Genomic DNA, 14,510 nt, shown 5'->3' on the forward strand with positions numbered 1-14,510 from the left:
GGTGCATTTTGGAATTGTTGCAAATTAGCAAGTGCATTACAGAGGTGAGCAAGTCATCCCCATTTTACAGAAAACAGCAAATGAAGTTATTGAAAAAAACTAGACTACTCAACAATTTGGAGCCATATAAAGATCTGTCCTACATAGTGAAGCCTGGCTGAAATTTTTTTTCCCTGAGTTTATAAGAAAATTACCTCTCCAAAACCTCTACTAAATTCACTACACTGTCATTGCTGGGAAGAAATCTTCCACCTCCTTACTCATAAACAGTCCCTTCTATGCTCCTAAATTTTGGTTCGTCCTGTTTTCTTACATGCCACATGACAATGCAAGCATGTCCTGCAAGGCCCAGAATTAGATTTAATGGGGTGATTAGTGAGTGAATGATCAACTCATGTGACAGCTGTGCGTAATGAGTCAGCAGTCTCAGGCCTGTCCCCCAGGGACAGATGTTGAAATCATAAAACCACTGCAGTGTTTAGGATGCTCATTATCCACTGCAGAGAGACAGATGACGGCATGGGCTGCAGGCATCCATCTGCCCTCGAAGCCCCTTCAGCCCATGGTGGCATTGGTTGAGGAAGAGGGTAAAAACACACTAATGGGGCAACTTGGGGGAGCAGAGGTCCTACTTCCTCAGGGCTTGTTCCCAAATAAAATGCTTCCATTTGCAGAACTAACAATCCAGTACCTTTAAAATGTATCCCAAGAGAAGAACCAAACTCTTTTTTAGTAAGCTGGATTGCACTGCCATTTCATTCATCTTCAATTCTGTGTTTGCCTGAGAACAGTCAGGTGAGATGGTATCACCTGGACCTAGGGGAGCCTAGATTTCAGGCCGTGTCTGATCTCTGAGTTCCTTGGGCTCCATGACGTAAGGAGTCTCAAACGGTTCTCTCAATACAAGTTCAGAGTCACCTGCTGCAGACACATGCAGTCTGCTGACAAGCACGCATGTAGGGATAATTAGTTTAAGAACAAACTGGTGTCTGTCAAAAGTCCTGGTATATTGGGAACCAGCAGTTAGCATAATGGCTATGTCGCTGGACTGCCACATAGTCGACCGCGGTTCGCGTCCCGGACCTGGTGACTTAAAACTCACACCAGGCGTGTGTGCGTGCGTGCCCAAGATCCCGAGAGGAGAATGGAGGAGAGGGGATTGCGGCGTGACCATCCCCCCTGGGGGGTGATTTCTCGTTTCTCTCTCTATGTCTCTCATGTCTCTCTCTCTCTGGCGAGCGCACGTGCCCTATAGCAAAAATCTCTCAAAAAAAAAAAAAAAAAAAGTCCTGGTATATTTAAGATCATCAATCCAACTTGAAAGACTCCAACAAGAATTTTATAGGTTCTTGTAGTTAGGAATAAAAACTTCCCGTACTTTTTTCAAAAATCCTCTGAGTTAACCAAAATAATAATAATAAAGATCTATCAATTTTTGTTTAAGTACTGTAATTACCTAGGCAGACGAATTTTGTTTTTGTCTGTTTATGCTCTCTTTGGGGGTGCTGTCTTTGAAATCTATTCAGATCCCCTAATGAATAACTCTTCTCGGCTAAGTTTCCATTCCTCGCATGTGACATATGTGCATTACTCTCTTTGCAGAACATGCACGCACACACTCTAGGACTCTGCAGACCACTTACCCATCCCGAATTTGCTTCCAACACACTGCTTCCAACTGTGTATCCAGAGCAGGTTCTAAAAGTTTCCAGTAGTTTGAATATTAGCATTAAGTCAGATCCAGTCAGGAAAAATTCACAATAACAAAATCTCATGTTATAAAACCAAAATAAACCTCCTACTATTTGCATTCATTTTTTGGGTAACACATTTATCAAGACTTTTTTGTTCCTTTTTTTTTAAAAAAGAGATTTTTGCTCTAGGGCACATGCACTCCCTGGAAAGACAGAGAGACACAGAAAGACCAAAACCAAGAAATCACTTCGCAGAGTAATAGCCATGTTGCAATCCCTTCTCTTCTATTCTCCTCTGGGGATTTTGGGCATGCACGCATATGTGCCCAGTGTGAGTTATAAGCCACCAGATCCACAACAACTTCATGGGAGTACAGTGACGTAACCATTACGCCATCTGCTGGTCCCTGTTCCTTCCATTTTAACTTGTGGTGGTTTTTCTGTTTTGTTTTGTTTTCATTTTTGTTCATTCATATTCATTCTCTCTCTTTCTCCCTTTGTCTTTCTCTGTCCATCTCTCCCTCTCTCCCCCTCCTCTCTCTCCCTCCCCTTCCCTTAATGTCTTTCTCTTCCTCTCTCTTCCTCTCTGTCTATGGTTAGATCAAGCACCAAAGAAAACTTAGGGTCCATTGACTTTCCCTGATTTTCAAATAGATGTAAATAACCTCTTTTGTGGCTTAACACTTGATTTTAAGAATTGCTAGACCCAATCTAACTCAAAATTTAACATGTAGAATCTCCATTATTTTACATGTAATAGTTTTCTGATGAGATTTGATTCATTTGAGTTAGAAAATGGATATTGTGACAGATGGAGATAAACATGGAGGAAAAGGCATTATTAGGAATACGGAACCCTTTGGAGGGCTGGGCCAGAGGACTCCAGTACATATCCTCAGTCCCTATATGTTTTGGAGCACTTTCCACATAAGAGTGAGAAGCTTGAAGCTCTTTAAGCCCATACTCACTTCCTGTTCTACCCCAAGGAGCAGCCTCAAACTGGCATTAAATTTCCTCCCAGGCACAGACACAGCTATGGAGAGGAAATAAAAGGAAAGAATCCATTTGCATAAACCCTTCCCCTGCCCAGTGGGCTGCATAACTTTCAGCTCAGCTGGGGGGGGTGGGGTGGGGAGTGGATGTTCTATAAGTGTGCTTATGCCCCAGAATTGTTCAGTTGGCGCAGACAGGTTCACATGAGGGCCTTTATGTTCAGAATGTAACTGATAGTTAGCCTTAACAACCAGCCAGTTTTTTCAGGCTCTTTTTCCTCTATGCTGTGTTTTCTTTTTCTTTTTCCTTTTCTTTCTCTTCAAGCCAGTCCGAAAGCAAATGCACTACTGCAATAGAAATCCACCCTCTCTGTTTCCATCTGTACTCTGGAGAGCACAAATTTGAAAATGAGTAAGCCTTTGAGGTAGACAAACTTCACTGGGTACAGTATGTGCCCAGAAAGTTCCACATTCATATATGTGTGGTGTGTGTGTGTGTGTGTGTGTGTGTGTGTAATTTTAGGCCACTTGTCATGCTCACACACATACATGCATACATATATAGAAAATGAATATAAATCAGTTGCTCTAAAACTGTCTTCCTTCCTCTATTACTTATGCAGGTAGATGGCTCCTTATAACTGACAAAGCCCTTAAGGAGGGGGTTGGGGGTCATTCCTAAGTATTCCAAAGCAGACCTAAGTTGCTGTTTTGTTCTGTGTGGAAACTTTGAGACATGTTTTCAGGGGGAAAAAATAGCTTTCAAAAACTTACATCTTAGGAAAACATTCAGCCAGCAGCTGGTAAGTTGGTCTAATGTTTATACTACTGACCTGAGTACTTTTTCTTTATGCATTATGTTAGCTGTTCCAAGAAGCCTTGAACTATCAAGATAGGGTTAGTCTTTACAAGTCACATTTTCTGTGAAGTGGCTATTGGGGACAATCTGCTGTCAGATAAATGCTTCTAAGAGAAGAATGACTGTTTAGATGGATGTGCCTTCACACGCCATGGAAGCCCAAGCGCCCTCTAATTTAAGTATGGAACCCTCCAGTATTCTTTAACAAAGCGGGGGGGAAAAAGAATCTTTCAGGTTTATTTTAAATACATCTTTTTTGTATTTATTTTAAGGTGTCTTGTTCATGAGGAAGCAGTGATAAAACTGTAGGGAGCGAGTGCTGTTTCATTATACCTTTTATGGCCTATTAATTTGTTACCATCTATTCACCTTTGTTGATGAAATTTTAATTTTGCCCTTGCTCGAGCATATTGTAAGAATTGTATAAACTGCTGCTCCCTGAGCTGACAAAAAGGTCCTTTTAGAGTGAACAATTGGGAGCTCATTTTATTTCTAGAGCACATTTAAAATAACTTATGAATGAGAGTTGTCAGACATGAAATGCTGTATTAATTAAATCTTTTTCTAGTCTTTTTGCTTCTCTAGCTAAACCAACCCTTTAGAAAAACACATGGCCACCTTAATTATAGAGAAGAAGACAAAAAGTATCCTTCACATTCCTCCGCCTGAATAAGAATAAGAACCCAATTCATCTAAATAATAACCCCATTAGCCGCTTAACTCAACTGTGCACATGGGAAAATTTTCGAACCACAATGTAAAAAGTGTTGATTGGGTGGATCGTTTTCAAGGTCTTGTTCTTTTAATGTTCAAAATGATCATTTTAAGTAAATCCGATATGTCATAACTAGTAGCTTCAGAGCATTTGTGACTTTTGACAAAAGTTTTGTGTTCGTATCAACTAATACATCTTTGTCTTTTATTATCTAGCAACAGTACCACTCAAAAATAGACGATTTGATTGACAACTCTGTAAAAGAAATCATTGCTCTGCTGGTTTCAAAGGTAAAGCATATCAAATCACCTTTAAGGTTAAAATTAAAAATCTACTTTCCCTGAAAACTTGTAGACATCTTACATCTCTAAATAACTATTAAAGAAATTGTACTTTAAAAAAATAAGTGGAAGAAAAATTTGAATATTAAGGAAAGTTGTGAACAAAAAAAGACCACGAATACTGTGTCAATAGCTTTTTTGTTGTTATTGTTTATAATGAATTTTGACTTTTCATAAAATTGTTCTTTTAAAAAATAATTTTTTCTTCCACTAATACCGTCTCATATCACATTCATGTTCTCTTACTAGCTGTTTTAACTTCAGGGTAGGTTTGAATAGTCTTCTAGCTCAAAGTGTCTTTGACAAGAACTATGGCCTTTGTATAAGTGGAGTTGAGGCATAAATAGATGTGTCATTTAGTAATTAGATTATTAGAATCCCACTAAGGTGTAACATATGTGTCATGGGTGGCATTTGCGATCAGGAACTGATTAGAAAAGAAGACAGAACCTGAAAGCACCAGGGTGAGGAGAGAGTTGAACCACTAGAGAATCAAGTCCTTGAGGAAGAAGAGTGAAATTTCCACACTGAAAGGAGCCCAACCAAGCAGCATATGGCACCACACAGCACAGTCAACCCATGAAAGTGAAAAAACATTGTGCCTTCTTTCTCTTCCTCTGTGAGGCATCCAGGGGGATTTTACACAGATAAGACCTCTCCGTCATATAGCCTCTTCATCTGTGGAGGCTACCTTTTGTGAGACATTTATATGCGGAAGTCACTCAATTGCATGCCAAGGTGCAGATAATATAGAGTTAATTAGACAGCAAGGGGGGAACAAAAACTAGATTTTGCAGGGAGAGTCAGGATGTTGTAAAGAAGGCATAGTTGCATATGACCTCTGTATTCATTTCTGGCATATTAAGAAACACTTTTCAATAGCAAATGCATCTAGTTAATTGAAAAAAAAAAAACACTATATTTGGCTTAAGTAAGGAAAAAGCATTCTAGAATCCAGTGCTATAGAATAAAAACTTCCAACCTGATTAAGTTGTTTGGCTTAGGCCAGCTCTGTGTGGTTTGAGTCCTGGACCCAGCAGCTTGAGAAACACACTGGGTACGTAAGCATCTGCCCAAAAGAAAGAGGGAAGGTGAGAAGACATTCCCCATAGGAAATGGTTATGCCACAATCCATTCTCTTCCATTTTACCTCTTCTTCGTGGATTTTGGGTACATATGCATACACATCTGGTGTATTTTTCAAGCTGCCAGGTCTGGGATCAGAGTGCCAAGTAAGCCATGCGGTATCTAGCAGCCTTAACCAAGGCCATGGGCTGGCCCAAATTACCTTTAATTCTTTAGCTGAAAGTATAAAATCAATAAATTTGCTAAGTTGGACCAAAATAAGCTTCCATAAGAGATTGACAATAAATGGTGTTTTAAAATTTGATTCAAAATGAATCTCTATGCTTATATTTTTAGGCCACTATATTGAGGTGTGCTTGGCATGTAAAAATGTGTGTACACAAGGCCAGCGGATGGCATGGTGGTTAAGGCACTGGATTCTTGCATGACCAAACATATTTCAGGTCCCAGACCTAGTGACTTGAAAGTCACGCTAGGCACATGTGTGTGCATGCCCAAAATTCCTAGAAGAGAATAGAGGAAAAGAGATTGCATCATGGCCATACCAATGGGGGATGATTTTTCACTTTCCCTCTGTCTCTCTCTCTCTGGTGAGCACATGCACCCTATGACAAAAACCTAACAACAACAAAAATGTGTATATACTTAATGTATGCCACTTGATAACTTTAGAGATAAATATGCTATCATAATATATATGATATATTTCCAAACATTTCCTTCAGCCCTCTCAATTTATCTTATTTACAAGGGAGTAGAACATAAGATCTACCCTCTTAGCAAACTATTGTTAACTATAGACACTGTGCAGTACAGTAAATTTCTAGAACTTATTTAAGCTTTGCTCTTTTACAAATACCTCTGCATGTCTCCTATCCATGGACTCTGTCAATCACCATTCTACTCTGCTTCTATTAGTTTTAACTATCTTAGATACCTCAACTAATAGGTAGTCTATAGGATTTGTCTTTCCATGTCTGGCTTATGTCATTAGACATCTTATATTCTAGGTTTCTCTGTGCTGTCGCAAAAGAACAGGATTTCCTTCTTTTTTAAGGCTGACTAAATTTTATTTTAGAGGTATACCACAATTTCATTATCCGTTTATCTGTCAGTGGACACTTAACATTACTTCCAAGTGCTGGCTATTGAGAATATTGTTGCAGTGAACATGGGAGTATGGATACCTCTTTGAGATATCAATTCTAATTCCTTTGAATGCATACCCAGCAGTGGGAATGCTGGATCATGTGGTAGTTCTATTTCCAACTTTTGTTTTTTACATTCAATCACTGTGTATCATTACAGCATACCAAATGAATTTTCCCATCATGAATATACTGTGTACTGGCTTAGTCAAAGATATTATCATATATGTTATCAACAGATAATTTTCTGTATTTGTGTCCTTAAATGTTTTGTTTCTTTCTTCTTTCCCTTGATTACCTTCCTCTAACCCTCCCCCATTTTCTACCTTCCTACCACACTGTCTATGGTATCCACAGTTGCTCTCCATGCCTTTATACCTTCCAATCTTTCAGTTTCTGCCATAAAGTGCAAGGAGTCAGTGTATATTGAATGGAGACATACAATACCTCTCTTTCATAGTCTGCCTTACTTTGTTTAGCAGTAAATCTTCCATATTCATCCACTTTTTATCAAATGTCAGGGTCTCATTGTTTTTTTATGGCTGAATAGTATTCTGTAGTGTATATATACCATGCTTTTTCAATCTATTCATCTGTTTGTCAACATGTAGGTTGGTTCCATGTCTTAGCAATTGTGAACAATGATGCAATAAGCATAGATGTGTAAGAATTTTTCTGACTGAGTGTATTCCTATTCTTTGGGTAGATATGCAGGAGTGGAACTGCTAGATCTTGTAGTTCTATATGTAGGTCTTTCAGGAATCTTCATATTGTTCTCCACAGTAATTGTACTAATTTACATTCCCACCAGCAGAGTAGGACAGTTTCATTTTCTCCGCAGCCTTGCCAGCACTTACATTCTTTATTTTTTTAATCCTAGCTATTCTGTGGGTTAGGTGGTATCTCATTGGGATTTTGATTTGCATCTCCCTTATGATGAGGGATGTTGAGCATTTTTTGTATGTTTTTTTGGCTGTTTGTATGCTTTCTTTCAAGAGTTGTCTGTTTAGCTCATTTGCCCATCTTTTAATTAGGTTGCTTATTTTGGGGGGGAGGAGTAAACTGTTTGCGTTCCCTGTATATTCTAGTTATCAGTCCCTTATCTGAAGCATAGTTTGAAAATATATTCTCCCAATCCAGTGGTTGTCAGTTCACTCTATATTGTTTCTTTTGCTGTACAGAAGCTTTTTAACATGATGTAATCCCATTTGGCTATTTTTGAGATTATTGCCTATGCTTTGCAGATCTTATTTAAGAAGTCTTTGACTACCATGATGTCTCCAAGAGTTTCTCCTGTGTTTTCCACCAGTGGTTTTATAGTTTGAGGTCTTAGGTTTAGAAATTTGGTCCACTTTGAGCTGATTTTTGTTAGTGATGAGAGACAGGGTCCAGGTTCATCTTTGTGCAGGTAGATACTCAGTTTTTTTTTTCCCCAGACTGGATTGTCTCATGCCCTTTGTCAAATATCAGTTGACTGTATGTTTTGGGATTTATTTCTGGGATCTCTACTCTGTTCCATTGGTCTATATGCCTGTTTTGATGCCAGTGCCAAGCTGTTTTGATTATCATAGCTTTGTCATGAGTAGGAGACATATCACTTCCTGACACCATAATATATTATTTACAATTTTTTAAGCATCTTCCGCAATATTTTTCATATGGTCTACACCAATTTGTATTCCCACCAACAGTATAAAGTATTACATTTTCTCTACACCTAATTTACACGTGTTACATTTTTGTCTTTTTTGATAATAGCCATTCTAATAAGTATGAGGTGATATCTTATTGTAATTTTGATTTACATTTCCCTGATGATTAGCGATGTTGAGTGTGTTTTTATATACTTGTTGGCCATTTCCGTCTCTTCTTTTTATAAATATCTATTCAAGTCCTTCAACCATTTTCTAAATCCATTTGTTTTTTGCTATTCAGTTATTGGAGTTCTTTATCTATTTGGAGTGTTAATCTCTTATCAAATATAGGTATTCTTCTATAAATTGCCTTTAACTCTGTTGATTCTTTTCTTTGTCACATGGAAGCTTTTTCGTGTGATATGATCCCCGTTTGTCTATTTCTGCTTTTGTTTTCTGTGTTTTTGATGTTAAATATCCAAGGTATCATTGTGAAATCCAGTGTTATTAAGCTTTTCTCCTATTTTTTTTAGGAGCGTCATAGTTTCAGATCTTATTTGAGTTGTTTAAATCTAATTTGAAGGGATTTTTGATAATAGGGAGTAGAACAGCCCAATTTTATTCTTTTTTTATGTGGATATTGAATTTCCCAGAATCACTGGGAATCAGTTATCATTCACTATTTTATACTTTTAGCACCCTTGTGGAAGATCATTTGACCATTTATTTATGGGTTTATTTCTGGTCTTTGCATTCTGTTCCACTGGTCTGAAAGCTTTCTTCTGTGCCAGTACCAAACTGTTTCAATTACTATAGTTATGCACTATATTTTGAAATCAAGAAGTATGATATCTCCAGCCTTATTCTTCTTTTTCAGAATTCCTTTGCTATTTGGTGTCTTTTGTGGTTCCATATAAACTATAGAATTGCTTTTTATACTACCATAAAATCAATGCCATTATGATTTTTAACAGATTGTATCAAATCTGTTGATCACTTTAGATCATTAAGATATTTTGAAAATATTAATTTTCCAATTTATGAATATAGAACATCTACATTTATTTGCTTTGATTTTTAAGTGTTTAAATAATAATTTGCAGTATATAAATTATTAGTCTTTTTCTAAGTACTGTACTATTATTTTTTATGCTATTGTGAAGGAATTGTCACCTTAATTTGTTTTTCCAATAGTTTATTGCTAATTTTTAGAGTTTGGTAGAATTCATCTTGATATCAGCTGATCCTAAGGTTGGTTGGGAGGTTTTGAATACACATATAATCTATTTTTTAATTTATATTTAATCACTGTACATCCTTACAGCATATAAAATGGCTTTTCCCAGCATGAATACAGTGCATATTAGTCATGTCATAGATGTTACCAAGTACTTTATCATCAACATATAAATTTTTAGTTTTGTTTCTGTTAAATTATTTTTCCACTTATCCTCTCCCTCCCTCTCCATTACCACCCGCTTCTATACTTTTTCTAGTATCTTCTGTTGCCCTCCCAGCTGTCATAACTTACATTCTTTGTGTTTCTGGCACAGAGTGCAGACAGTCAGTATATAGTAAGCAGGGATGTACAATGCCTGTCTTTCATAGTCTGGCTTACTACACTTAACATCTAGTCTTCTCATTTTTTTATTGGCCATTTCTTATTTTTTATTGATCAATTCAGGATGTCTATTTTTTGTTTTTGTTTGTTTGTTTGTTTTGTTTTGTAATTCATGATAGAACACATATGAGAGAGAGAGAAAAGCACTCTTGGTGGGCTTAGTCACACTGTGATTCCTTTCTCTAATCCTCCAGCCCACCAGGATCCTGGGCACACATGCATTTACCTGGCATGTCTTCAGGTTCACCAGGATAGCAGCTCTAACCATGGTCAACATGTGGCTTCTAGTTCCATAGTCCAGTATGCTACCAACTATGCCACAGAGACTGGGTCTCTATTTTTACTTCATTCACTCTTGCTAGTTGTATGTATCTAGGAATTTATCCACTTCTAGATTGTTTGATTTATTAGTGTATCATTGTTTTAATAATCTTTGAGCACATAATCTATCCCAGAGAACGTTCTATGTATACCTGAGGAGAATGTGTTTTTAGGTGCAGTTGGGTAGAATGTTCTATATATGTGTCTTAGGACCATATGATCTATAGTGTTGTTCAAGTCTGCTGTTTTCTTATTGAATTTCTGTTGGGATGATCTCTCTATCATATTACAGTAGATACGGTGACTGAGTGATGATATGGAAAAACTAATGCTATTGAAAGAAGGTTTTCTAATACTCATAGTTCCCCCCTAGGACATTTCTCATTTTCTGTCTCTTTGTCTCTCTCTCTCTCTCCTCTCTCTCTTTCATGAGTACATGTGCCCTATAGCGAAACTCTCTCTTTAAAAAAATAATAATCATATTTTCAAAACTCAGTGAGCTGCAAGAAACACAGCAACTAAGTGAAATGAGGTAAACTTAGGACAGAGAGCCATCAGACATCACACAGGGCCACTCAAAGCCTGTCACATACAGAGATCAGGAAACACACAGGGATTAGAACTGTTCCTTTATGCCTTTACTTACAGGACTCAACTGAATAATGTCCCTCAGTAGGTGTTAAGAGGAAATAGAAAGGTCAGTGTCAGTGGTTGGAAGGATTATAAAATGACTTGTATGTGCCTAGGAATGCTAGCCTGCAGGAAAGATGTGAACAACTTTGGTTGTTAGTCTGGCTCTATAGTTCAGCAGACTTATGAGAGATAAGTAATAAGATGTTCACAAACTAATACAGAACTTTAAAACATGATTAATACACTATTATTGAAAATAAAGTGTTAATATCGCTTACTATTGTTACATCACCTTCAGATTTGTTAGACCTGTTCATTTGAAGGTGTCAAATAAATCCCTTAGATTTTCTTTACATTTTTTCATTCTTCTTTTTTGTTCTTCTGACTAATTTCAAATGACCTATCTGAGTTTTCTGATTCTTTACTCTGCTTTATCAAGTCTGTTATTGAAGCTCTCTGCTGAATTTTTCAGTTTAATCATTCAGTCAATGTATTTTTCCATGCCAGAATATCTGATTTCTTTTAAATAGTTTCTGACTCTTTATTAACCTTGTCATTTGTTCATGTAGTGTTTACCTCATTTGACTTAGTTGCTGTGTTTCATGTATTGTTTACCTCATTTTACTTAGTTGCTCTGCTTCTTGTAGTTTGCTGGGTTTTGAAATATGATTATTATTTTTTTAAAGAGAAATTCTCACTATAGGGCATGTGCACACTCACTGGAGAGACAGAGAGAGACAAAGAGACAAAAAGCAAGAAATCAACCCCAGGGGGAATGGTCATGATGCAGTCTTTTTTCCTCCATTCTCCTCTCAGAATTTGAGGCATGCACACACATGTGTCCAGCATCAGTTTTAAGCTGCTGGATCTGGGACTTAAACTGCAGTTGACTACGTGGGAGTCCAATGATGTAACCATTATACTATCCACCTGGTCCCAAAATATGATTATTTTCAATTCTTTGTCAGACAGGGCATAAATCTTCATTCTTTTAGGGTCAGATGCTAGAGTTAATTTTGTTCTTTCAGTGGTGTCATGCTTCTGTGATTCTTCATGATCCTTCTATCTTTGGATTTATATCTGCACACTTGAAGAAGCAGTCACTTTATAGATTGGTTTCAGCAGAGAAACTCTCTATCCATTGGCCTAGCCAGAGATTGTGACATCCCAGGGAGTGGTGTTACAGGGGATATTTGGATATTTGGGTTAGAAATTAGAAAAGGGTCTGAACTCAAAATACCATCATTCTCTCAAGATTTCAACAATTCAACATGATTCCTTATCGATATCTGCTATTCTCATACTGACGTTATGTAAATGCAACCCCAGTGGAAATGAAAAGCAGCTTTGAGAAAGTGTCTGTGTGTGTGTGTTGGGAGGAGGGGGAGTTGGGAACCAAAGATTCTTCTATCCCAAAGGGAATTTACATCATTCTTACTCAGGGAAAAAAAAAATAAAAATGACAGCAGGGCAGGAATACTGAATCTTGCCAAAGGAAAGGCACAAAAAGTCAAATTTATTGCCATCTTCTATTAAAATTAATTAAATCAGACAAAGTGTGTTATATTCTTTACAGCTTGACTCTGGTCCAATTTCTTCCTTGCACAAGTCATTTTCCTCATTGAAAACACCAGGGATACTGAATGAAAAAAATATATATACACACACACTTACATACATACACACACACACACACACACACACACACACAGCCTTATCCCTTTCTAAAACAAAATTCCTCATGTTTATAGCTGTATGGAGCCTGCTGAAGGTCCCACATATTTTGTCCCCAGGCTCCGGAATCTCATAGAATGGCGAATGCTGGTGTTGAAAGAGTCCTGAGGTTATCCATGAGAGACTTTTAAAACATTTTTTAGTTTATAAGATATATATTACATGCTTTAAAAATGTTTATTAAAAGGACCAGTAGGTGGCATGGTGGCTAAGGTGCCGGATTCCTACATGGCCATCCATGGTTCAAGTTCTGGACCTGGCAGCTTGCTTTCTCACTTTCTCTATCTGTCTCTGTCTCTCTCTTGCTCACTCGCTCTGTCTCTCTCTAGTGAATGCATATGCCCTATAGCAACTTTTTAAAAATAATAATATTAAATTAATAATTACTTTTGTAAACGTCTTTAAAATACATTTAATATCTTCAAAATATACCACATTAAAAGGCAAAGCTGTTCTGATTCAGAACGAAAAAGAGGCTTACAGCCCTGTCTGTGTGATCTCATCTCCCAAGGTAGGCCTGATCACCAGAGTTCAGTTTCATGTTCACAGATGAGAAAGCAGAATAGATAGCACACATTAGATAGCCTCTAGAGTGACCCCTGGAGTCCTTGCGCCTGTAATCTTGCCAGCACACCTTGCCAAACTCGGCAAGACCAGAGAGGGGAAGAGTGGTAGCTTTATCCTCCGGTGTCTTTGTGTCACCATTGTATCCTTTGATGTGCGACTCACACAGTTGCATGTGCTGTGGGATCAGCTTCAGCAGGTCGCTAGTTGGGGAAACTATAAGTTGGGTGGATGTATATACAGTGATGAGGATACTGAAGAAAAATCGGAAGGATTCAAAGTAGGAACTGGTTAGGGCGAAGGGTCAACTGATTCAAATACAAAAATGACAGCTCTCATAATGCACTCTTGTAACAGTGGCCTGTTTAGATCTCAGTATGAATTAAAAGGCCATAACAATAATGCTCAACTCCCTAGATCCCCAACTTCAAAAAAAAATTTAGGAAAGAATGTATTCTTTCTTGCTGAGAATATAGCCACAGATATTATAGATGTATATGCACACACACACACACACACACACACACACACACACACTTTCTGATAACTGAGAATAGTTTCCCCTGAATTTCTCTTAACAATAAAATGGACAAAGGACAAGTCTGACCTGACTACCTGGATAATGTAATTAAAATATCTTCCCAACTCAACCTGATGAAATTGATTTGATTATATTTACTTGTTTGGATCAAGGCCATTGATTCAGAAGGCACCTGTTCAAATTCAAGTATGTACTCAAAAGAAATAACACACACCATTAGGAGCCATTAGCAGAGAGGGAGAAATGCAAAATAAAATAAATTGCTCTGTTTGTGGGGGCAGGAGGAAGAAAAGCAATGAGGGAAAACAGTGGAAAAATCACCAACAGTTAGTTGTATTGTTCTGGAAGTTGTCTTATTTATTTTGCAAAAACAAGGTATGTTACGAATATATACATGCTGTCAGACACTCTCCATCCTTCATACAGATGGGTATGATCTAGAGAGACCTTTTAGGATTAAGTTGGAACAAAGCTTCAAAGAAGTAAATTTACAATTGGAGAAAGAAGATGAGAAAGAGACAATTGCATTGCATTAATATTCTGATTCAAGAAAGAAAAAGCCTCCTTTCTTCCAGCTCATGATATATATTCTGTTCTGTGTGGAATTCTTAATCACACCAGTTAGTA

At 37.5% G+C, this 14,510-nt stretch overlaps 1 protein-coding gene across 19 annotated transcripts in view; it reads left to right on the forward strand.

Moving 5' to 3' along the window:
- Positions 1 to 14,510, forward strand: part of CADPS2 (calcium dependent secretion activator 2) — a 450,101-nt gene that overhangs the window by 381,637 nt on the left and 53,954 nt on the right. For all 19 annotated transcript variants that reach the window (XM_027772143.1, XM_027772145.1, XM_027772150.1 and 16 more), the window contains one exon: positions 4,476 to 4,550. In XM_027772143.1, coding sequence (XP_027627944.1) covers positions 4,476 to 4,550 — 75 coding nt within the window. The remainder of the gene's footprint in view (positions 1 to 4,475; positions 4,551 to 14,510) is intronic.

The sequence above is a fragment of the Tupaia chinensis genome, unplaced genomic scaffold (assembly GCF_000334495.1).
Source record: "Tupaia chinensis unplaced genomic scaffold, TupChi_1.0 Scaffold000257_1, whole genome shotgun sequence".
Lineage (NCBI taxonomy): Eukaryota > Metazoa > Chordata > Mammalia > Scandentia > Tupaiidae > Tupaia > Tupaia belangeri.